Below are 25748 nucleotides of genomic sequence, written 5' to 3'. Positions count from 1 at the left end.
TAAAGTCCTGCAACAGCATCACCGCTTTAACGTGTCAGGAAATATGAAATATCCAAGTACTGAGTGTTAATTATGAGTCAATCTGCACCTCCAGCTTTAAACCATCCTTTTTATTTATTCCCACTGAAGAAGAGTCGAGCGCCTCAGCAGCAGCTTCATCACCTCTCACGTCATCATGAATAAATCAAATTATTTCCAGTATTTCTTTACATTTGAATTTTTCTAGTTTTCTTATACTACTAATCATAAACTCCGTTCGTAAATGGTGTTTTATGATTTATGATTTGCATGTGTGTCCTGTATTTGACCTCCGATGAGGTCAGTGTTTCTGTCTCTTTATATTTCAAACCTACAGATGAACTCTGAACACCATAAAAACTTCTATAAATAAATATGAGCTGAATTAAACTGATCAGAGTGATTTTTAGGTTCTCCAGTTTTCAGCTTCCAGTAGCTTTTCTAAGCTGCCTTTCAGTCTCTTGGGTGAATTAATCACGAACCACCATCACATCTTGGAATTTTTACACATAAAAAACCTAAAAAAGAAAAAAGGTTACATTTTTAAGACAAAGAGGTCTCCATCGTCAGGTTCAATCTCAGAGGCTGGACACGGTGTTAATGATGCGCTTGCACAGCGTCGAACGACTTGGCACAGGAGAAAATTATTTTGAGGGAAGAAAAGTTTAATTTGAGCGACTAAAATTCACTGCTGCGTGCAGGAAATGTATTTCAGTGTTTGCTATTACCCATATACAGACACAGCAACAGCCACTCTCGCTCAGGTCTCTGCTCTGTGCTACTCTCTGTACACTTATAAATGTGCCTCAAAACCAACCAATCACAGACTTGGATGCAAAGATTCTGATTGGCTGTTTTGGTCTCCAGTCAGCTCGCTAGCTACTGCTTTCCAGAAACATGGTCCAGAATGTAGCTAAAGCCATTTTCGATTAATGTGTTATTTTATTTTAAAATATATAATTTTTTCAGACCATTGTTGGTTTAATCCAGTTTAAACCATCCACTGGATCAGAATAGAGGCACAAAAATAACTCCATACAGTTCTTGTACCTGACCATTTGAAGCATTCAAGCCTTTAAAAGACACCAAACTCTTGGTTAGCTCACAGAGTTTCTGTCTGCATGTAACAAACATAAAATAACATAAAATAGGAATTTTACACCAACAAGGTGATTCTCAAAGAGCGATTAACTAAAACCTCGGTATATCTCAGCTGGGTGTGCAGCGTGCTTTTAAAAACAGCAGATGAAAGTGTCTGAACGGCCTTCAGAAAAAAAAGAAAAGCTAAAGCAAGTGTCTTTACTGGAGTAACTGAAACATAATCCTTTTAATCATGAGAGGGAGAGCAGCAGAAACAGCTGGAAACCTCTGCAGGAGTGTCTCAAACATCAAACTGTGTTTTAAAAATGCTGAATGATTTTTCTCTCTGACGGATTCTTTGCTTCTTTCGTTCGCAGCAGTGTTGAGTGTTTGTGAGTGCACGTGAGTGCACGTGAGTGCACGTTCACGGCGGCTCGTTCAAACATCACCGTCAGAGCTCATGGAGAAATCGTCCACCGTCTCTTTACTTAAGCAGTCTGTGAACTGTGGCGTTTCCTCACATATTCTCTTTGCATCATGATGTTACTTCATTGAGGTCAAAGGTCACTGATTTCACCTGTTCAATCATACCTACTGGCCAATTTTCCAGCCTCTTATTGTCAGATGGGCATCGGCACAGCGAGGCTTCTTCTCAGTAGTTTCCTCCTCACCTGTTTATTTGTCATCAGCACCACAGCATCAGTAATGAAAACACACAGGCTCATTCTGATTGGACGGTTTAACATTTTTATTTATTCACTGGCTTTAGTGCACATTGTGCTGCAGCTCTTCTTCTGTGGTTGTTTGTACATAAACTCTTTATTCCCCATTAAAAAAAAAGAGCAGGAGGATTTTTGGCACCTTAAAAAACACATTTCACAAACATCCTCTTCTCCCTCTTTTCTGCATCAGACTGAAGCATCTGTTATCTTTTACTTGGACACAAACAGATCACTGCTGTTCAGGATGACTGGAAATCTCACCAAGCAGCAAACGGTGCATTTCTCTGATAATTCTTAGTCTTGTGTTTTTTATTTATTGAGATTGAGGAAATTAAAAAAGCCAAATTATTTATTCCACTCTTTCTTGCCTTGTACCACCATGTGTGCTGACAACCGTCACAGATTTATGTTAATAAAAATAATCTTAAAAGCGTGACATTTCTCAGGGAAGCTCTGAATTGTTTCCGTTCCTTTAGCCTGTTTTTCATCAACATCATTTTCACACATTAAGGTTTGTAAACTGTCCATTTTTTTAAACTTTAAAATATCCTGTTATATAATCAGAACATCAGCTTTCAGTGGTTATTATTATTATTATTATTATTTAACATTACCGAGTTACACTCACAGTGACACACTGAGGAGGAAAACACTGTCTCTAACCAGCAATAGTGGGATCTGGGCCCCTCTGCCCCCCCTGGAGTATACGCCCCTTGCTGCAGTGATATAACAACACTTATTTTTAGGAATTGTTGCCACCACAAATCCCCCTGAAGCTATGCCCCTTATTAATAAATACGTTTTTAATGGATCAAAATCTCCATAGCGACCTATAAAATGACTTTAAATCTTCTCCTTTTGACGCATCGTTTACTTTTTAATACCTTTTTCAGTGAGTCTTGTGCAAGTTTTTGTGCTTTAAATACTCTGATCAACATGTTTTCTACTTCTTTTCTAATAAAATCTCAACATGATAAAATACCAGAGGATTCCCTCCACCTCTCTTTACATGATATGAACAGTTGCAGCTGCACTGAGGCATAGATTGGTCAAAAATACATTATTGACCCTCTTCCTCCTCCTCCTCCTCATTGTCCTCACCGTCGCTCTCCTCTAGCAGTCGGGACTGGTGAGCCGGCCTCTGCGCCACAGCCGTTACCATGGCAGCGCCCTTCCCGCTGCCGTCCTCCGAAACGAGAAAGGTGATGTCACACTGAGGGGCGAGCAGGCGCACCGCCTTCTGGAGCTTACTGCTGAAGCTGGAAAAGGAAGGAAAGAGAGAGGGAGGTGTTGAAAGGACAGAACTGCCAGATTTCACCGTTTAATGAGTTGCAAAAAACAAAACAAGAAATGGGTTTCTCTAATCTACACAAGATCAGAATGATAGCTACAGGCTCAAATCTATGCGTAGACCCAAACGCGGTGCTGAAGGTACTACAGTGTCTATTAAGTCAAGGCCTATTCATATAGTTTCTCTTTGCCAGAATAAAAAGGATTTGATAGCAGATACTGGATTGACCGATTCAGAAAAATGGGAAAGTTTGTGAAACTCAGGAAATCTAGGTTGGGATGTTCTCTTGGAGCCATTTCTAAATAACCGCAGATTCAGAGATCATCAGCTCAATGTGTCTCCACTTTGAGGGTCTGAAACAAGATCCAAACTGTCCCCCTCAGAAGAGGGAAAACCGGTCAGGATGTTCAGGAACAACCCAACAACCACCAAACTGCTGAAGCACCAGCGTCACTGTCCATCAACTGAAAGGGTGTCCACCAAGAAAGAAGTTCCTCCTTCAAGCTTAACTGAAATTTGCAGCATCCCACATGGACAAGTGCTTCATAATACAGCCTAGGACTACAGGTATCATTCCCGTGAAATTAAATGGAGTTTTATTTTAAATTACAATTTAATTATATTTTAAAGGTGGACATACACAATGTAAAATTACTTACATAGTACATATATTTACCCAAACGCATCAGAACTGTTTGCGGGATGAATAAAGCAGGCTAACATTAAGCTTGTGGAAATGCCTTCCCAGAGCCCTGACCCCAACCCTACTGAAAATATGGACTATGCTTAAAAGCCGGGTCTGTGCCAGGAACCCAACCAGTTTAAATGAACTCTACCAAAACTGGCAAGAAAAGTGATCAAATATTCAACCAGAGTTATGGCAGAGGCTTGTTGACGGCTACTAAAAGTGTCTGGTCAAAGTGCAACTTGCTAAAGAAGACTTAACCTAGTATTGATGGGAGTGTATGAATATATCTGAACCTGAATGTACAGAATAGTGCACTCAGTTCTTGTTTTTAAAGTCATTAAAAGTGTACTCTGTACAATCTTTCCAAACAATATTTAAGTATGCCTGTTAGAAAAGACTGGTTACTTAATATCAGCAAACCAACTGAAGTTTGGTGAAATGTTCAAATGCCTTTGCTCTGATCACCAAATGCCTCTTACGTGGGGTGTTTTCTGTACACTGTCCCGTCCACCCCGACAGTGGTCTTCAGGTGGCCCAGTTTGCGGTTGTTACGGATGCGGTTGACGAGGGTTGCCAGGGCGGCAGCACAGAGATAGGCCGAGCGTGAGGAGATAGTGTCGCAGACCAGGCGCACCACAGAGGCGTCGACCAGACTCCAATCCAGACCCAACTCAGTCAGAATCTTCTTGGCGTTCTCCAAACCGCTGTCCGGCCTGAGCACCAGACAAAGTGGTTAGATAATGAAGACCAGGAGAGACTGCTGGAAACAAGGAAAAGGCAAAAGACTCACTCCTCAATCTCAGAGATAAACTTGGTCTCAAACAGTCCATGGGTCCCCAATGCCTCCGATATCTGTCCTTTAAACAGCAGCTTGTCCTTGGTCATCTTCACCAGCACCAGTCGAACGATTTCTCCCAAATACATGCCGCTGATCATCTTCTCAAAGCTACAGGAGAACGCACATAATCAGGACAGAAACTCTCACAAACATTAGCTATCAGTTTCTAACTTCTGCTGTGGCAAAAAATTATTGTATAGAAGTTGTGTCAAAGACTTATCTGGAGCTGATCACATGAACGGGAGAGGTGTGTTATGATTCTGAATAGTTGTGAAACATACATGTGCACGCCGGGGTTGATGGAGGTCTTGTCCACCTCCACGTCGAACTCAGTCAGGATGTCATCCAAGCATCCATCATCCCCAAAGCCGCCCCACTCCGTGTTGATGCACATCCGTCCGTCCTCGCCCTCAATACGCTTCACATTCTTTATTTCCTCCATGTAGCAGGCGTTGGTTCCCGTACCTGCAGGACAATGTTGTTTAGATCTGTCAGTGCGCCCCAGGGTGGCTGTGGCTACAATGCTGCCATCACCAGTGTGTGAATGTGTGGATGACTGGTTGTGTAAAGCGCTTTGGGGTCCTTAGGGACTAGTAAAGCGCTATACAAATACAGGCCATTTACCATTTAAACCGCGAAGCATTTAGCAGCTTAGAAGAGTCAAAATCATAATAAAAGGGAATTATTCGCAACTCTAAATTGACCCCAAAATGTCATAAAATTAAAATATAATTTTCTGATATTTTAAAATATAAAAATTAAAATCTAGGTCTTGGAGGAAGCCCTCCAGATATAGCAATGAACGTTTGGCCCAAATATGGCAAATATGTACACTCGTGGGCCACACCGTTCTGTGACTCCTTCACCTATGGGCAGATGTCACTTGTCATTCAGACAACATCTGGCTCAGACAGCAGCTCCTGTGACATCATTCTCTGTTGTTTGAGTAAATTTGGGGGCTTGTCCGGGATTCTTTTTTTTTTTTTTTTTTTTTTTTTTTGGCCTGTCCCGTTTGGCTCTTTTGCCATCAGAATTGTTGTCTAAAGGCAAAGAAAGATGCCCAACGGATTTACTTTACCAAATTGACCATCCCAGCCTTGCCGTAATGGTCCATTTGATTCACCTTTTATTGTTTATTTTATTTTCACTTACTGAATACGGGACAGACTTGACTGGGGGAAAGAAGGGGAGAAAGAAAGAGGGAAAGAGAAACAGCTGAGAAGAGGGACGGGGGAGAAGGGCAAAAGACAAAAACCAACAGAACGGGCAGAGAAAAAAAAATGCATATATCAATCACCTGGATCACCTGCTGAGAAAGAAAAAAGAAAGCAAGCAGAAGAGAACAAGAGTAATAGAATAAACAACATCACAATGATATATGGGAATATGACAGTAAATACTAAATGTTAAACATTATTGTGCAGCACATAAGATCAACAGAACACAGTGTGCTTTGAGGTAGGAGCCAAAAAGGGTGTAGTTTGTGGGTGTGATCACCCGTGTGCACACCTGTGAGCATGGACGCGCTTGTTTTTTGTTTTTTTAAAAGGTTCCTTCATGTAATGATCTGCTAGAGGGTGTGGGGGGGCCACAGCCCCGTCCTCCAGGGCATGAAGCAGGTATGGAGGAGATCAAAACTCCAGACATCCAGAGGCCCCCAGAACACAAGAGACCATGGAAGACCAACAGAGGGGCAGCCGCGCCACTGTCCCAGAAAGAGCTGAGGAGAGCTTGTCCGGGATTCTGAGCCAAGAAGCATCATAACCAAAGCACAAATCATACAGTGGGGCAAAAAAGTATTTAGTCAGCCACCGATTGTGCAAGTTCCCCCACCTAAAATGATGACAGAGGTCAGTAATTTGCACCAGAGGTACACTTCAACTGTGAGAGACAGAATGTGAAAAAAAAAATCCATGAATCCACATGGTAGGATTTATAAAGAATTTATTGGTAAATCAGGGTGGAAAATAAGTATTTGGTCAATAACAAAAATACAACTCAATACTTTGTAACATAACCTTTGTTGGCAATAACAGAGGTCAAACGTTTACTATAGGTCTTTACCAGGTTTGCACACACAGTAGCTGGTATTTTGGCCCATTCCTCCATGCAGATCTTCTCGAGAGCAGTGATGTTTTGGGGCTGTCGCCGAGCAACACGGACTTTAAACTCCCGCCACAGATTTTCTATGGGGTTGAGGTCTGGAGACTGGCTAGGCCACTCCAGGACTTTCAAATGCTTCTTACGGAGCCACTCCTTTGTTGCCCGGGCGGTGTGTTTCGGATCATTGTCATGTTGGAAGACCCAGCCTCGTTTCATCTTCAAAGTTCTCACTGATGGAAGGAGGTTTTGGCTCAAAATCTCACGATACATGGCCCCATTCATTCTGTCCTTAACACGGATCAGTCGTCCTGTCCCCTTGGCAGAAAAACAGCCCCATAGCATGATGTTTCCACCCCCATGCTTCACAGTAGGTATGGTGTTCTTGGGATGCATCTCAGTATTCTTCTTCCTCCAAACACGACGAGTTGAGTTTATACCAAAAAGTTCTACTTTGGTTTCATCTGACCACATGACATTCTCCCAATCCTCTGCTGTATCATCCATGTGCTCTCTGGCAAACTTCAGACGGGCCTGGACATGCACTGGCTTCAGCAGCGGAACACGTCTGGCACTGCGGGATTTGATTCCCTGCCGTTGTAGTGTGTTACTGATGGTGACCTTTGTTACTTTGGTCCCAGCTCTGCAGGTCATTCACCAGGTCCCCCCGTGTGGTTCTGGGATCTTTGCTCACCGTTCTCATGATCATTTTGACCCCACGGGATGAGATCTTGCGTGGAGCCCCAGATGGAGGGAGATTATCAGTGGTCTTGTATGTCTTCCATTTTCTGATGATTGCTCCCACAGTTGATTTCTTCACACCAAGCTGCTTGCCTATTGTAGATTCACTCTTCCCAGTCTGGTGCAGGTCTACAATACTTTTCCTGGTGTCCTTCGAAAGCTCTTTGGTCTTGGCCATGGCGGAGTTTGGAGTCTGACTGTTTGAGGCTGTGGACAGGTGTCTTTTATACAGATGATGAGTTCAAACAGGTGCCATTCATACAGGTAACGAGTGGGGGACAGAAAAGCTTCTTACAGAAGACGTTACAGGTCTGTGAGAGCCAGAGATTTTCCTTGTTTGAGGTGACCAAATACTTATTTTCCACCCTGATTTACGAATAAATTCTTTACAAATCCTACCATGTGAATTCATGGATTTCTTTTTCACATTCTGTCTCTCACAGTTGAAGTGTACCTCTGGTGCAAATTACTGACCTCTGTCATCATTTTAAGTGGGGGAACTTGCACAATCGGTGGCTGACTAAATACTTTTTTTCCCCACTGTACTCTAACATCACATATTCCTGTGTCTAAAACCTGCTGCTACTACAGTACTACAAATAACATCTACTTTATAATACTATAACGTAGATGCGTAAACAGTAGCTTTCAATGTAAGCCTGGTATTTTCTTTGGGGACCATCATTTAGATCATTTTGTCTTCAGTAAGACTCAAAAATAGTGACTGAGAAGAAAAACCTTGTCAGGAAACTTTTTACAGGAGGCTGAGTCCATCCTGTATAAAAAGACTTTCATGTTTTCATGTTTGTGTACTTCTTGCCTTCTTGTGACTGTGGCTCTTTAGGGGTCATTTTCTTCTGCTTTGCGTCTCTTTGTGGTTGTTTTGTGTATCTATATAGCTGCTTTTATGTCTTTGTTGTGGATGTTTTATCCATTCAGTAATTTATTTATGACCTCAATAAACCGACTACTCATCATCTTGTCAGTGTGTTCGGGGCGTGCAGGCAAACACAGCTCAGTCAGACAGATGTGAGGTTTATCTATTTATAAAGCACAACAGCATGGCTGATTAAAGTGCAATAACGGCAAACATAAAAGACCAACACAGACAAAGACATCCCAGAGTGAAATTATGGTTACCAATGATCATGCCGATTTCACAGCTCTGGTCCTTGTAGCCACAGCTCATCATCGTTCCCACTGTGTCGTTCACCATGGCAACCGAGCCAATATGATAGTCCTGCAGAGAAGAAGACAGGCAGACAGGTGCATTTATATCTCGCCTATTCACAAATATCCTGCCTACACAGAGAGAGAAAGTGCCACGGTGCTTTTAATCTGCACCTCAGCAGCATTCACAGAGAGGTGAAGTGGGAAGAATTACTCGCAGATTCAAATATCAGGCCCACAAACAATTTAACATAACATTTTCTGTCAGCACATCAGCACGTGGTGCTACTGGGTTTATCCCTTACTGTTAAGTCCACGTCTCTTTAGACAATGACAGTTTTTTTGTAGCTTTGCCTCTGCACTCGTGGCTCGTATACGAGCTGCAGTTACTCTGATGCTCGAACATCATGAGTGAGTTAGCATCAACTGAAACAGCAATCAGTGTGTGCAGTGTCACTGAGTGTGTGTGTATAAAGAAACATTGTGCTGAAGGGTAAAACACTAAAACGCCGCAGCTGGAAGAACGGCTCTGCAGGCCAGAGCTGAAACACATGAATGTGATTTCTGGGAGTGTTTGTGGACCGACCCCTCTCCTGTGAATGGCCTCTTTCAGTAACTGGACCACGTCTTTCCCCTCCACCCCGGAGCAGTTGAAGCCTTTGGTCCAGCGGATCAGGATGCTCTGTGCAGAAAAACACAATTTACAGAATCTATCAGTGACATCGGTGTGAACGCGAGGACTGACACCGAGTTCACCTCAGAAGGAAAATCTGCTTTCAGGAATGTTTGGACTGTAGGAGGAGGCACAGAAACCCGGGGAGAGTCCGGGGTGTCTAAGGGTCAGTCGTCTTGGATCTCTGTGGTAGTTTTTTTTAAGGTTTTGTCTCTTTGTTTATGTTTTCTGCACTTTAGTGAAAGTTTTCTGTCTGTGATTATTTCTGATCATTTTCTTTTCCTTCTAAAAACTCATCTAAACCACCTTTAAAACCACGAACAGCCTAACAGCTACAGGCTGATGTCTCCTCAAACAGCCGAAACACACAGGTCACTGTTGTGTGTGTGTGTGTGTGTGTGTGTGTGTGTGTGTGTGTGTGTGTGTGTGTGGGAGACCTTGTCGATTTCCAGCTGTTCACAGGGGAAGGAGAAGGTGAAGCCCAGAGGAAGAGTTTGACCCTTCAGGTTATGAGACTCGAGGAAATCCCCAAGACAGGTGGCGATGTGGTCGAACAGCTGTACAGAGACACACGTGAATTTTGGGGATTCGCATGTTTCCGTTTGCTTCGTTTTCCTTCAGTGTGCATTTGTGTCACCTGTTCTCCGGTTCCCAGCATCATTTCCTGTGGGATGGCGCAGATCTGACTGTCCATCTTCAGAACCTTCTGCGCCTCCTCCTCCACACGGACGTGAAGCACACGGAAGTTTGTTCCTCCCAGATCCAACGCCAGGAAGTCGCCTTTCTCTGCCGACCGCATGATGAAGATTTAGTTACAGGAAGCCATCTTTAAAACGTAATTATAGCTTTAATAATTATAATACCGCCCTTTTATTTCCCTGCAAAGGTCTCTGACAATCTAAAGTGGAGGAAGTTGTGAATTACTCTGAGTGTTTTCATCGTTGCTGCAGTGCCGGTGCAGACATGCTATCAGACCCTGTTCAACTCCCGGCCACCAACTGTTCCACCTGCGAATCACTGAAAACCCTCCCACAGCCGTTTAAGCTTTAACTGCTTAGATTCATCAGCAGCTGTCCAGGGTTCCTCTACTGTAGCCACGTGAAGACGGCTGAAGCCTTCAACATCCAATCACAGCACGTGCCAGTGGGGAGTCAGCTTTGTCCCAGTGTGCACAAAACACAAATATGCAGGACTGCTTTCTTTATCTGCACAATATCTAAAATTAGAAAGACCCTGTCTCAGAGTGATGCTCAGAAACTAGTTCATGCATTTATTACTTCTAAGCTGGACGACTGTAAAGCTTTAGTATCAGGATAATAAACAAACACAGCAGCAGGAGTACAAACAGGAACTATAAGATATCATCGTTCTCTCATACTGGCTTCTCTTCACTGGCTCCATGTTAAATAGAGACTGAAATTAAAGTCATTCTCCTCACACGTAAAGTCACAAATGTCTTAATTTTAAGAGAAAGAGTCACAGAGCTTAATCATTAGGACACATCTGGCCTGTAGCTCCAGGTGTAAGCATGTGTAGAAAGCAGCTGGAGGGTAAACCACACAGTTCTGGTTTTTATGGGAAGATTCAAAGTTTGGCTTTTACTGAAAATGTCCTTACCCGTCCCATCAGGCGTGGCCCTGACAAAGGTGGGCAGCATCTTGACGGGCGCCTTGTGGTGCGAGTGCTTCCCTAAACCTCGGAGCAGATCCTTCCTGAGCCGAGCCGAAACCTCCTGCAGCGTCTCCGGGGACAGCTGGAAAGGCTGCAGGTACTTCTCCACCTGCAGAGGGAGGCCGTGTCACGTGAACAGCATAAAGACATAAAGGTGTTCAGGGCGTCGACACCGCCCGCACGTCGGTGCCCTCCAGAGAAACCCAACTGTGTCATTTAACCACAAGATGGCGACATTTCCTCAAAATCTGCAGAAGAACACACGACTGTTTGAAGCAGTGTTCAGCAGAGAAAAGCACCGCCCGGTGCAGAGGACGTCTGCCCGGGGGCAGCGGGCTCAGCAGGCGTGCTGACCTCCGGCTGCTCCTCTGGGAGACGCCGAGGTGTTCAGCAGAGAGGCAGGAACTCTGCCCTGAGATCTCCTCCTGCTGGACATGCCTGAAACACCTCACCAAGGAGGGGTTCAGGTCTGAGTCAGACTCCACTCTAATGACTGAGCTCCTCACCCTCTCTGAAGGAGGACCAGCTCTTCAGAGGAAGCTTCAGCTGCTCGTAGTGACCTCATTCACTCCCTGCAGCGTGTGGTGAGGCTTAAAATACAAAAACAACATTTAAACGCTTCTGCAGATACGTTCAGCACATCAAACCCACGGCTGAGCCTGAAAATCAATCTTTACTCATTTCTGATCACATGTTGTGACTCAGCTGCTGCTCTGTGAATCCGTCTGTGCTCGGAGACAGAACGGGCTGGAGTTTTGTCTCTAACAGCATCAGGCTGGAAGTCAGGCTGACACGGACGAGCAAACGAGATAAAGAAGGCTGTAACTGCGCTCAGCGACACAGCGTTTTAGATTCACGGTGAGATCCATAGACTGGCTTTACATTCGAAGAAGAGACGAATGTCCTTCAGGCGTCTTTTAAACAACTGGACACAGAAACTCTGAGTCAGATTTGATTCTGTTGTCTGTGATGCTGCTGACTCCGTTTACATCGTTTTGAATGTGCTTTCGACGGCTCCATTACTGCACTGAAGCCTGCTCGCCTACAGGCGGCACAAAACACAGCTGACGCAGGCAGCGAGCTCATCGCTCATCTACGAACCGAAGAGCTTTTATTTGTTTGGAGTCTAACCTTTGTGTCCGGTTTTCGTTCTCTCCGGATCACCTGACTTGTTCCACAGACGGGACACAAACTCCGAGCTGATCACGCTTAAGACATTTAAAACAGGCCTTCCACCCAAAGTTACAGCTCGTTACTCTGTGCCCCCTCGCTGTTTAACCTGCACGACTCTGTTGTGTCTCTGTGGTCGCCCTGTTCTTGTTTCCAACAGAGCTTTATAAATGAAACGCTGCGGTTTAAATACTTTACAGATAACTGATGATTATTATTCACTGACCCGTCGCACTGTAACAGGATCTGTTTCATTTGATCTCTTGTGAAAGTTGAAAGTTGACACACTTTGAAGCTGATTTCACAAGATTAAATTAAATTAAACGGAGAAGTTGCACAGGGATTTTTGCTTCTGCCGGATGTTGTCTGTTGAAATCAGCAGAATCAAAGTTTAAATTCTAAAACCAACCGAAAGTTTTTACTTTGAAAATTTGAGGGATTTCTCAGAAACATGATTTATTTGTACAACAACAGTCACCTCGGGGCGCTTTGTATTGTAAGGGTGAGAGAAAACCCACTGAGCGAGCACTTTGGTGACAGCGGGAAGGAAAAACTCCCTTTTAACAGGAAGAAACCTCCAGCAGAACCAGGCTCAGGGAGGGGCGGAAGACATGACTGAAAAGAAGAGACGAGAGCCAGAGATTATTAACAACTAATAATTAAATGCAGACTGGTGTCTAGAACAAACACTCAGTGCATTATGGGAAGCCTAAAGGAGCGCCCTGATGGGGTGATGTGGTGCCACGAAGTCTTAAAGAAAAGATGGAGAGAAGAGGAAGACCTCCGGGAAGACTCGTGGGTGTAGTAAAGAACAGGGTGTGGTAGAGACAGTATTCGATAGATAACTAGCAAAAAGCCGACCCACATTGCCAGACCTGCAGCACATGTTCGTCTCATTTATGTTTAAAACACAGAAGTCTGTTTAAATTTATCATGTTGTTGTTTTTTTATATTCTTTATATCACTTTATAAAGTCACACGCTATAAACACCAAACACATAAATCATGAATACATATTTTATCGTTTTTCTTTGCAAGCTAGATATTTATTTTATACAGCAAAATAATAATTACAGGCACTTTTAGCTTTGCTGTCTCATGAATATTTATTTAAACATGTGACCACACATCCCACTGCACAACAATGTACATGTAGCGTACATGTCAGCATTCATTTAGAGATTAGTTACTAGAATCTGAGTGTTGAATAGAGCTTGATAATCCTGGTCTGGTCAATTATTTAGTACATTTGATTGTGATTTAGTCGCACGTCTAAGACGAGTTTGGGATGATGCACATGCACATATACACTACGATCAACATATTAGGGTCCAGTGAACACAGGATACATGTCTTATTTCTGCATGTCGGCATGCTAATTAATGAGAACACAGCATTAAAACGTCCCTGTGCAGATACAATATCAATTAAATGTATTTTATTGGTTATTAACAGTAATTATAAAATACCTTTTAAAGTAAATATCACTTTAAAGGTTCCTGCATGTTTGCTCAGTCTGCCACAGTCTAACGTTATGGTTTTAGCCTCTTATTGCACTGATCAGAAGGGAAAATCCAGAAGCTTTAATCACATGATGATGATGTCTTTATCTTTGCAGATAACTTGTCAGAAACAAAGAATTTAACACTTTAAATGTGCTGAGCAAAGCTACCAAAGTTTATTGAGAATTCATCAGAAACTTCAGGCTAGCTTAAGTCACGGGGATTCTTCTTTCGGTGAGAAATGATCCAGATGTTGTCTTACACATTGCCACAGCTGCTAGCATTGCTCAGTGAGGTTCAGCATCAGGCTCCAGGGCTGGAAAATGAAGCCAGCGCTCTCAGGACCACTCAAAGACTCGTACAGCCTGGTACCAAGTATCTTACACATTGAAGAAAGGAGAGTCCATAAAGTATGTGTGTATAAATATCTGTGTTTGTTTACAGCAGTGGAAAAAATGAAAATGGGCATAAAATCACATGAAAAACCAGCATTCTCCCTGAGTGACCAACAGCAATATAATAATCTTCACACAAAAGCACCAAACACTCGTTACACAGACGTAAACAGAGCAGGTGAATATTTAAAGCACGCAAAGAACAGGAAGTAGCTGCGAGCTGCCGTCAGGAAAAAACAGGAAGAAAGGATCATATTTTTCATTTGTCAGATTCATGGTCAGTCATTGGTTTACTAACTTAAATCATGACTTTATGTATTTCATCATTTTTAAAGTGACAACCTCCAGTTTTTCAGCTGCAACTTCATGAATAAGAAATCGGAGCCAAACCTCCTTATTTCCACGAAACCGTGACAAGCAGCACGATCGCATCGATTTCTATGACATCCAGGGAGTTTGTTTTTTAAGGGCGAGGCTCTGATGACTCCCAAGATGATCGCCAAAGACTGTCACCAAGACCAAAGGTTTCAGCAACCTTCGGTTTACTGGTCCATGTCCATGATGCTGACAACAATAAGCAAAACAAACCAAACGTGACTAAACTAAGACTAAAAACACCGGTTTGTTCCAGGATGAAATCAGTCAGCCAGTAAAGCTGAAATTGATCCTCTAAAGTATCTGTGCCAGAAGAAAAATCAGAGTGTTCACCAGATGAAGAGTTAAAAGTATCCGAGAATATTGGAAATAGTATTTCGGGACCATAACGGACATCTAAGGAAAAAGTTGAAGTTCACAGTCAGAAAAGACGGAAATGAAGGAAACTGTGAGACCGCAGCAAAAATGTGACTGAAAATCTGAGAGAATTTCTCAGAATCGTTACTCAGTTCAATTCAGTTTTATTTATATAGCGCCAAATCACAACAACAGTCACCTCGGGGCGCTTTATAATGTAAGGGTGAGAGAAAACCCACTGAGCGAGCGCTTTGGTGACAGCGGGAAGGAAAAACTCCCTTTTAACAGGAAGAAACCTCCAGCAGAACCAGGCTCAGGGAGGGGCGGAAGACATGACTGAAAAGAAGAGAGCCAGAGATTATTAACAACTAATAATTAAATGCAGACTGGTGTCTAGAACAAACACTCAGTGCATTATGGGAAGCCTAAAGGAGCGCCCTGATGGGGTGATGTGGTGCCACGAAGTCTTAAAGATAAGATGGAGAGAAGAGGAAGACCTCCGGGAAGACTCGTGGGTGTAGTAAAGAACAGGGTGAGATGGAGGAAGTTGGTGCTGTAAAGGAAAGAAGTTGTAATAAACTTTATTTACGCGATGTTTTGTTACGGTTCTGACAAACCTGTCCAAGCACATAATTCTGCCCTGAATCCGAAGCTGCTTTTCACCTCTGACCTTTCACACCTGCGCTCAGGTACCTGCACAGTAACGTGGACACGGTCTGAAGAGCTGTGCAGTGATTTTCCAGCTCTGAAGGAAGCCGGGAAAACAGCAAGGCTGAATTGTTGCTGCCATCTCCAGAGGATCATTACTCGCTGTGTCAGCCCAGCCTCTTCCTGCCTCTGATTTCACGTAAACATGTTTGTTTTGCATTCAGGTTCGTGTCACCATCACAAAGCCTGATGAAGGCCTGTAAGCTGCTGCGAACACGCCCTGGCAGCCAGTGTTGTGAAATGTGTGTGTGCTTCCAGGTCTCATGTTGTAGGACTTCTTTGGCAGGTTGGCTTTTTTCCTCCCACCGTCACACATGTTCTTTACGGTAAACAAGTTTGAACAGCCCTGCCGCTGCAGCTCCGTCCTTACTTTAAGAAGCTTTTAAAGTAATCTGTGTGGAAGTTTGACTTTACATTTAGAGCTCAGCAACTCTGCTGTATCAAACTGTTATCAGTGGTTAAATTATTGATTCGCAGTCAGAAATGAACCTGATATCAACCTAAACAGCAGCTGTGGTTGGAGTTAAACTTTGTCCCAGGATCAGATGCTGCCGTGAGGCAGGGATACAAACGTGTCTGCCTCCTCTTTGTCTCTGACTGAGTCCTCAGCTGCAGTACTTTTCCAGGAGCGAGTTTTCTCTCCTCCACTGTCCTCGCTCCTCCTCGTGCCTCCACACGCTCGTCTCTGGGTTCCTCCCTCCCAGCAGGCGAGGCTGACTTCATTCCTCCATCAAGACGGACAGGTACACGTTTAGCCGGGAGGACATTCAACATTTGGAAGTGAAACTAAAGTTTTATGTGCTTCATTCAATTTAAAATAAACTTGAAATAAAATAATGGAGAATAAAGGTGCTGGTTTGAGCAGGTGAATTTAAGGGGAAGTGTGAGGGAGATATTATCCTGTTAAAGCACAGCATCCAGACCACTGTGGTTCAAAAGTAACCGGACACCTCCTAGCTTAATATTTCTTCTGTAGTATCAACACTGGCTGCTCACAGCTGATCCAGAGGAAGTGAAGAAGAAGAAGAAACCAGTCGCTGGCACTGTAGCTGCACAGCGAGTCAGGAAGGTGTTTCCTGTCGTAAAATGACTCAGGGCGATCTGGGTTCGGCTGCCACTCTTGTGGCAGTTGAAGAACTTCAGCGCTCAGAGGAAGCGGAGAAGCCAAGCCAACAGCACGATGACTGAGTCAAACACATTTTCACTCAGCAATTCGTGTGTTTGATCCATCGTGTGGCTCGGGTACAGCTGCTCCGTGCTACTGTACAGAGTCAGTTATACGTTTTTGCTTTGCTGATTTTCTCGCTGCCTTTCTATTCCCTCACATAGAGCCTACGTGTCTGTGTAACAGCCTTTGTGCTGTGTATGTATGTAGAGCGCATACATGTTCTGGACAGTTCTGCATACTTTGAAGCTTCAGTGAGACACGGCAGTGAGACCTGCTTGCTGCCACGGAGGCCTTTTGAAGCCAAATGTGTGGATGAAACGTTGGAGTCCAAGTAACAGACTCATAAATGTGTGAATTTTACTCACTGAAACTGAAGCACAGACTTCAGAATGGTCTGAAACAGTAATATTAGTCAGAGAATCTACTAAAAATGCCCCAAACATCATAAGCGATGAAGGCGAGCAGCTACATGTAGACGTGTTTATCTCTGACAAAAGGTTGAGACTGACTGCTGGAGCCTCACATGGACGCTGGAGGAACTGCAGCACTCCTTTATCCAGCTCCAGAGGTGGAGCCGTGGTCGTTCTGATGATTACTGATAAAACACATCTGCAAAAACAAAGCTGATTTATGCAGAACAAAGTAAGCAACAAGGAACGCATTCCTGGAAGATGAAATCCTCGACTTGGAGACATCGTCGTGAGTTAACAACCCGAGGGTGGATGTGTTCATGACTTCGCTCTTAGTTCATGTTTAACGTTGGAGCCATATTTTTTCTGTGGCGCTGGTCTCAGAGTTTCTCTCATGTCTGTATTTTCTGTCTGAGAATTTAAGTCTTCCCGGAGGTCTTCCTCTTCTCTCCATCTTATCTTTAAGACTTCGTGGCACCACATCACCCCATCAGGGCGCTCCTTTAGGCTTCCCATAATGCACTGAGTGTTTGTTCTAGACACCAGTCTGCATTTAATTATTAGTTGTTAATAATCTCTGGCTCTCGTCTCTTCTTTTCAGTCATGTCTTCCGCCCCTCCCTGAGCCTGGTTCTGCTGGAGGTTTCTTCCTGTTAAAAGGGAGTTTTTCCTTCCCGCTGTCACCAAAGCGCTCGCTCAGTGGGTTTTCTCTCACCCTTACATTATAAAGCGCCCCGAGGTGACTGTTGTTGTGATTTGGCGCTATATAAATAAAACTGAATTGAACTGAGTAACGATTCTGAGAAATTCCCTCAGATTTTCAGTCACATTTTTGCTGAGGTCTCACAGTTTCCTTCATTTCCGTCTTTTCTGACTGTGAACTTCAACTTTTTCCTTAGATGTCCGTTATGGTCCCGAAATACTATTTCCAATATTCTCGGATACTTTTAACTCTTCATCTGGTGAACACTCTGATTTTTCTTCTGGCACAGATACTTTAGAGGATCAATTTCAGCTTTACTGGCTGACTGATTTCATCCTGGAACAAACCGGTGTTTTTAGTCTTAGTTTAGTCACGTTTGGTTTGTTTTGCTTATTGTTGTCAGCATCATGGACATGGACCAGTAAACCGAAGGTTGCTGAAACCTTTGGTCTTGGTGACAGTCTTTGGCGATCATCTTGGGAGTCATCAGAGCCTCGCCCTTAAAAAACAAACTCCCTGGATGTCATAGAAATCGATGCGATCGTGCTGCTTGTCACGGTTTCGTGGAAATAAGGAGGTTTGGCTCCGATTTCTTATTCATGAAGTTGCAGCTGAAAAACTGGAAGTTGTCACTTTAAAAATGATGAAATACATAAAGTCATGATTTAAGTTAGTAAACCAATGACTGACCATGAATCTGACAAATGAAAAATATGATCCTTTGTTCCTGTTTTTTCCTGACCTCTGTCAGGAATTCACTCACTAACAGTTTGCGGCAGCTCGCAGCTACTTCCTGTTCTTTGCGTGCTTTAAATATTCACCTGCTCTGTTTACGTCTGTGTAACGAGTGTTTGGTGCTTTTGTGTGAAGATTATTATATTGCTGTTGGTCACTCAGGGAGAATGCTGGTTTTTCATGTGATTTTATGCCCATTTTCATTTTTTCCACTGCTGTAAACAAACACAGATATTTATACACACATACTTTATGGACTCTCCTTTCTTCAATGTGTAAGATACTTGGTACCAGGCTGTACGAGTCTTTGAGTGGTCCTGAGAGCGCTGGCTTCATTTTCCAGCCCTGGAGCCTGATGCTGAACCTCACTGAGCAATGCTAGCAGCTGTGGCAATGTGTAAGACAACATCTGGATCATTTCTCACCGAAAGAAGAATCCCCGTGACTTAAGCTAGCCTGAAGTTTCTGATGAATTCTCAATAAACTTTGGTAGCTTTGCTCAGCACATTTAAAGTGTTAAATTCTTTGTTTCTGACAAGTTATCTGCAAAGATAAAGACATCATCATCATGTGATTAAAGCTTCTGGATTTTCCCTTCTGATCAGTGCAATAAGAGGCTAAAACCATAACGTTAGACTGTGGCAGACTGAGCAAACATGCAGGAACCTTTAAAGTGATATTTACTTTAAAAGGTATTTTATAATTACTGTTAATAACCAATAAAATACATTTAATTGATATTGTATCTGCACAGGGACGTTTTAATGCTGTGTTCTCATTAATTAGCATGCCGACATGCAGAAATAAGACATGTATCCTGTGTTCACTGGACCCTAATATGTTGATCGTAGTGTATATGTGCATGTGCATCATCCCAAACTCGTCTTAGACGTGCGACTAAATCACAATCAAATGTACTAAATAATTGACCAGACCAGGATTATCAAGCTCTATTCAACACTCAGATTCTAGTAACTAATCTCTAAATGAATGCTGACATGTACGCTACATGTACATTGTTGTGCAGTGGGATGTGTGGTCACATGTTTAAATAAATATTCATGAGACAGCAAAGCTAAAAGTGCCTGTAATTATTATTTTGCTGTATAAAATAAATATCTAGCTTGCAAAGAAAAACGATAAAATATGTATTCATGATTTATGTGTTTGGTGTTTATGGCGTGTGACTTTATAAAGTGATATAAAGAATATAAAAAACAACAACATGATAAATTTAAACAGACTTCTGTGTTTTAAACATAAATGAGACGAACATGTGCTGCAGGCCTGGCAATGTGGGTCGGCTTTTTGCTAGTTATCTATCGAATACTGTCTCTACCACAAAAATATCATACATACCAACCAGGTGACACGTACCTTACTGAGCGTGTCTGGAGGGATGCCGTCCAGGTGCAGGGCGGCGGTGTCGCCGCTCATTTTGGCTTTCTTGGTTATCTGAACGTTGGACTCGCCGTTTGCTTGTGTGTTGCTCATCTGGATGAAAACAGGTCAAAAGACGATTAATTAAGCTGACAGGGTTAAATTATCAGAAAAAGAGGACAATAAGACTCAGATAAAATTAAAGAATTAAAAGTAAGATAATATGGCGTCTTCTGAGACGTCACCCCGTTGTTGCCCTGACAGGTTTTAGAAAAATCAATCAATGATTTTTGATTTGCAGACTAATTTTCCCAGAGTCAACGTCACAGCATCTCACGTGCCCGCGAGTTTATAGCGTCAGTGGTCTGCATTTATTTGAGCTGCGCCATAACCACAATGATTGTTCGTGAAACCCGACCGGTCTTATTCTGTGGTTCATACAAAACGGGAAAGTACGGATTTATTTAGAGAAATTAAAACACTGGGGGGAAAAAAGTATTTTTACCACACTCACGATCAACTAATCAAGTGGACGCTTGTTGCCATGCAGCACCTAAAATATGTGTAAATTTCTACTTACTAAGGAGCAAGTTGAAATTTTGATACTTCAGCTGCATGAAGAAGCTTGCAGATGAATCAAATCATCATTAAAATAAACTCCATTACTGAAACATGTTGCCTGAATGATCTGTAAAGATTAAAGCTAGCATGCTAACTCTTCATTAGCAGCTCCACGGGTGTCATGTCACAGGCAGATTATGTTTATTTTATTTAACAGATGTGATACACAGCAACGAACACGAACGCTGAAGTTAATTATGTAAATATGCCCAAAAAAGCTGTTTCAGTTTAGAACCAGACGGCAACCTCGTGCTAATGTGGACAGTGTGCATTCTGCTGTGGTTTGCTAGCTGTTGCTAGGCAGAATTGGCCTCAGAAGTGGTGCTGCAGTAAAAACCTTGTTGCAGTTGCTTCGGTTGCTGTCAGCTTGCTGTGTTCTCTATCATATCGAGACTCTCTCTTCCCGAGTAGAGAGATAGTCTTTTATTCAGAGAACCAAGGTTACGGCGTAACCATAGAGTCGCTCCACAATTTGGATGGAAAACTCCAGCTGTGATGCAAAAAGTTGCACCTGTTGAAGCGTTTTCGTTTCAGCAGTTAGACACAGCTTTTCATTTAACAGCGAACTGTTTCTGTTTGCATCGCACTTTTTCCAGGTTTACTGAGCTCGGAGGTTAGCTCATGATTTTTAATGTAACACCTTTATCTCTTTCACCAAGCATGAGCCTCAGTGATCCTGTCACCAGGGAAAATGTGTTGTTCCCTCAAAGGTATCAGCAATCGATTTCACAGCAGCTGCCTGCAACCACTTACAATTTTACAGTAAAAGTCACAAAAGTAAAATTTTGCGCACTGTGATAACCCTCAGAAGTCATTATTAATAAACCGAACACTTTGCTGTTAGAAAACATACATCGTATCCTTTTTAAAACATTTTCTCCCAAGTGTTGGAAATCAGCAGACAAAGTAATCACACTGACTCATAAGGGTGTTACAGTGCTCAGAGACCTCATAACATCCAGTGAGCTTTACTGTTATAGTCAGGGTTAGGGTAAGGCTGAGGTCACGACCCATCACCACGTGGACCTGACAGTGTCAGATTTTACCCACTGAAATGAAAAAGCTTTAACAGAAAAAGCTGCAAAGCATCTTTAGTAGAGCTAAAATATATTTATAAAAGTAAGAATTACTGTTGACCTGCTGTGCTGATGCGTCCTCGGCGTAAACTCAGGTTTTCACGCAGGGAAACAAAGTGAGCGCCGTAAAGCAACGATTAAACGTGCCTTTGAGCAAACATCTCGAAGCTTTAAATGCTGTTAGATGCAGAATTCAAAGCACACAGAAAGGAAGGTGCAGCGAGGAGCACACGAAAGAGGAACAAGATTTTTCTTCACATCCTGCAGTCGACTTGACGTGGACATGAATAACAACAGGTCCAAATGCAAACATAGGCCCGGAGTAAACGTCATATGTCCCGTGTTACTACCTGAAGTGTCAACAGAGCACACCTGAGAACAGCTGGGAGCCGTAACTGGAGTTACGAGCGGCGAGTTTAAAGGAACCTGAAAAGCTGCTTCCACTTCACGTCCTCAGAGTCAGCAAAAGGACTCCCGAAATCCAACGGCGTGACACTGTGACCAAAATAAAACAGTTTTCTGAAGTGAAACTGGACAATGAAGAGACAAATGCATGACTGCGTCTGATGACAGCAGGATTTTACCTTTTTTTGAAAAACTGGGAATATTGATGATGCAACACTTGCAGTCAGCTTTCACATGTCGCAGAAAGTTTTTATTTCACTCTAATAGTTACTAAATGATAATGAAACAGTTTTAAATGCAGGAAGTTGACAGTTTTAGTGATGACTTTAAAGCCACAGCAGATTTTCCTTCATTCAGTAACATTGTTTTAGTTTATTGGGGTATTTTTGTCTGTTTTTATTATGTTAGTGTTTTATAATCAGCTCTTTATAGAGCTTGTCTGGTCTTGATGGACGCCTGTTTCCAGAATGGTTTGAATTCGCTCCTTCACTTCAGCAAGGTGAGGGAGTCTTTTGGCCGTGTTGACATGAGAGCGTCACACAGGTGCTGCAGACGTGTCCTCTGCACATCCTGTTGTACTGACCTTTGACCTACGATTCTCTGTGAACCCCACAGACTCAGAGCCGACAACCACATCACGTTCAAAGTCACTTCCTTCCACACTCTGATGCGCGGGGTGAACTTCAGCAGGCCGAGTCTACGTGTCTGAACGCTCAGAGTTGCTGTCCTGTGACTGGCTGATGGTTTTGTGGTTCTTTATTTGCTTCCTGCCTCTTTCTCTTACAGCATCCAGTAATTGAGTAAATTTAAAAACCCGTGCAGAGCACCGAGTTACACTAGAGCAGGGATCAGGTTGTGACACCCGTGACCTCCTGTGGATTAGGGTTTTTGGGTGGAGTAGCCTCTGAGATCACATAACAAACAAACAAACAAACAAACAAACAAACAAACAAACCAGCTCCCAGGTAAACCTGCAAGCTTCACTGCTCTCCACACCTGTCAATTCTGAAACCACGCCCCATATTTTTCAGGTGACACCTCATTAGTGACGTAAAAATTTCTGATTCCTTTACACTTTTATTTTGAAACAAGTGAAACAAGTCTGACTAGTTCTAACTGAGCCAAAGATTCCGAGCAGCGCAAACCCGTCAGAGAGACCGGGCTAGTGACAAAAAAACAAAACAGCGGCTCGGGGTCCTTTACCAGGACGCAGGGGGTCTCAGGGTGAGACAGGATGGGCGGTGAAGTCACCAATCAGCCGCTCGCACTGATGCAGACACTCGTGCAAACTCCTCATCCTCTCTGCGTAAAAAGCCACGGACTGAAGCGAACTCAGACTCACCTTTGCGTCCGGCTCCGCGCGCTCAGCCTCACAGCTCTGAGCTTCCTTAATGAATGAGAGGCAGGGAGAGCGCGTGAGGTGCTCATTTTGGGAATCGTTTACACCCACTTCGTGTCGCAACACGGCAACCTCCCGCTGTTCACGAGCGGATCTACAGCTGATCGCGCGTAAAAATGCCGGGGTCGTGCCAGAGAGTTTCCGATGTTTCTGCGTGTTTTACGTGGAACATCTTTAACTGTATTACTTGTATTAACACACGGTGGTGATGTAGAAATATGACGGAGGCACATATAAAGTTCTGAAGTTCTCTATGATTCTGCGTAATTGTACCCACGCTTCAATCACTGACAGCGTGTTTGTGGAGCTGTGATGTTCCTGCTGCTCTCTCCGTCTGAGCTCTCATCAAAAACACATAAAACAGTTTGTGACCGGAGCTGTTTCTGGACCAAAAGGACTCCACATCACTCACGTTTGACCTGTTCGTGACGGATTACAGGTCAAAAAGTCATTTTTAACAGTTTAACCAACCTCCAGGGTGGAGGCTGGTTAAAAGGGTGGGGGTGAAGCCGGTATGAAACCACCCACACACACACACACACGCACAGAAATGATTCATTATTGGTGATTTAAAATGAATCCGAGTCACGTGGATCAGTTATCACGCGGAGTGAGGCTCGGATTTATTTGTCAAAATTAACCTTGAACCGGTCGGTGAGTGGGTGGTAATTGGAGGGGGTGGGTGGGTGTCTGAGTGTGGAACGTTTCAGCATAAGACACTCCGAGAGGAGCCGCAGGTGTGGGAACCTCCTCAGAGATATGACACGTTTTTCTCTTTTCTCTCTTTCATGTTTGATGTTCTTAATGTCCTGTTTCTATAACGTTTTATTTATTACATTTTTCTCATATCTCTGCTGAGTTACTGCATACACTGTGCTGTGCAACAGTTTTATTTCTTAATATTTCCAGGAAGAAACAGGAAGAAAGCACCAGCAGAACCAGGCTCAGGGAGGGGGGCATCTGTCACTGGGGGCAAATAGGTCATGAAATCCAACATGCAGTCACCTTTCAGTGGGAGCGCCGGACGAATTCCTCCCGTTCATTTCTCCAGCTTTTCCTGCACAGCTGAACGTCACTGTGAACATCAGTGTTTCTCTGGACGTAGGCAGACGGCAGCATGTGAGTCAAAACGAATTTCAGGAAACTAAAAGCAGTGTTAAGTATCTGAAGCTGTCTGCGACCCCCCCTCCTTTTGCTTGCCATTTCCTACATGCACAGACTGCAGGCTGGTGACAATTTGGGAATCTCCAGCTCCAGAGGGAGGAGGCCCTTATAAAAGGAACTCACCTGTGGCTAGAGGTGGCTCTCTGCTCCTCGCTGCTAAGGATCATGTGGCACATGTGCTGAGCTGCCCTGGATCTTTTCATTTGTTGTGTAAGGTTTGTGGGGGGGGACCCTGCACATTTCATGCATGTAATGTTTGAGTTTATTTTGTGAGTTGAGGAGTAGCACTTTCTTTTCTTTTGTTTTCCTCTTAGAGTAAACCTCAGCTTAGTTCTGGTTTTTGTCTTTTTGGTGTTTTTCTTTGGCACAACCTTTCTCCCCCACATTGTTGTATGGCTTGGAGACATTGGTTTCTTTGAGGAACAGCCCAAAAAAGCTCTTATCTGCTACAACACTTGTACCGACCTATTGGAGTTGGTGCGTAACAACCAGACTTTGGTTTTACTCTCTGTGGGTTTTATTGTCCAGCAGCCCGAGGAGGCAGATGTTCCCGTCTGACGAGGGTCGAGTGTTCCTCGAGAACGTGAAGAAGTTTGTTCGGTTTTAGTTTAAAATTGACACCTGGAAGCAGCAAATACGATAAAACGGCCGGACTGCTGTCTCTAGGTAAAACAATAACAGCGCTTCATTCCCTCTGGCATACTTCAACTCCATCCAACCACACCTCCGCCTCCCACCACCTCCTCCACTGAGGCGTTCTAGAGCCAGCTGCCACTAGGACACGCCCACAACACCTGAGGTGCCCAGACGCCTGAGCCTGAATGTCCGAGCTTTCCCTGTGATCCCAGCAGGACGGGAGATGGTTATCCTCGAGATGCAGCTACCGACCCACGTGGAGTCAGGCCTGGTGGGCTTCAGGAGCTCGAGCCGAGCTGCCAGAATACAGAAGCGTTAACAGTTTTCCAGCTTTTCTGGAAAAAAGAAATGTTTGACAAGAAAACGAGCAAGAAAAACCTCCTGTGAACCAGCTGACTTATTTCAGTACACAAACGTCACATTTCACCTTGATCCTGTGAATATTTTCAGAGTAAAAGCTCTTAAAGTACACACACCGATATTCCTGCATATATAAAGTTATATACATCTCATCATACATCGGTCAGGTCACAGCTGGAGCTGTCAGGTGACT

The 25748-nt window shown here is 43.5% G+C and overlaps 1 protein-coding gene across 1 annotated transcript; it reads right to left on the bottom strand.

Moving 5' to 3' along the window:
- Positions 1-1822: 1822 nt before the first annotated feature.
- LOC309715616 (hexokinase-4-like) lies at positions 1823-24726 on the bottom strand (the record flags this gene model as incomplete). The annotated part of the gene is made up of 12 exons (XM_082548859.1): positions 1823-3079; positions 4279-4512; positions 4590-4745; positions 4919-5102; positions 8619-8718; positions 9235-9330; positions 9759-9878; positions 9959-10107; positions 10939-11101; positions 19892-20008; positions 23339-23495; positions 24683-24726. The coding sequence occupies 12 exons, from the start codon at positions 24724-24726 to the stop codon at positions 2881-2883; spliced, it is 1719 nt and encodes a 572-aa protein (XP_082404985.1). The 3' UTR covers positions 1823-2880.
- Between the last annotated feature and the right edge of the window lie 1022 nt (positions 24727-25748).

Source organism: Aulonocara stuartgranti (assembly GCF_965226115.1).
Source record: "Aulonocara stuartgranti genome assembly, chromosome: 10".
NCBI lineage: Eukaryota > Metazoa > Chordata > Actinopteri > Cichliformes > Cichlidae > Aulonocara > Aulonocara stuartgranti.
Note: the sequence above shows the minus strand (reverse complement) of the source record. Positions and strands in the feature narration are given on the sequence as shown.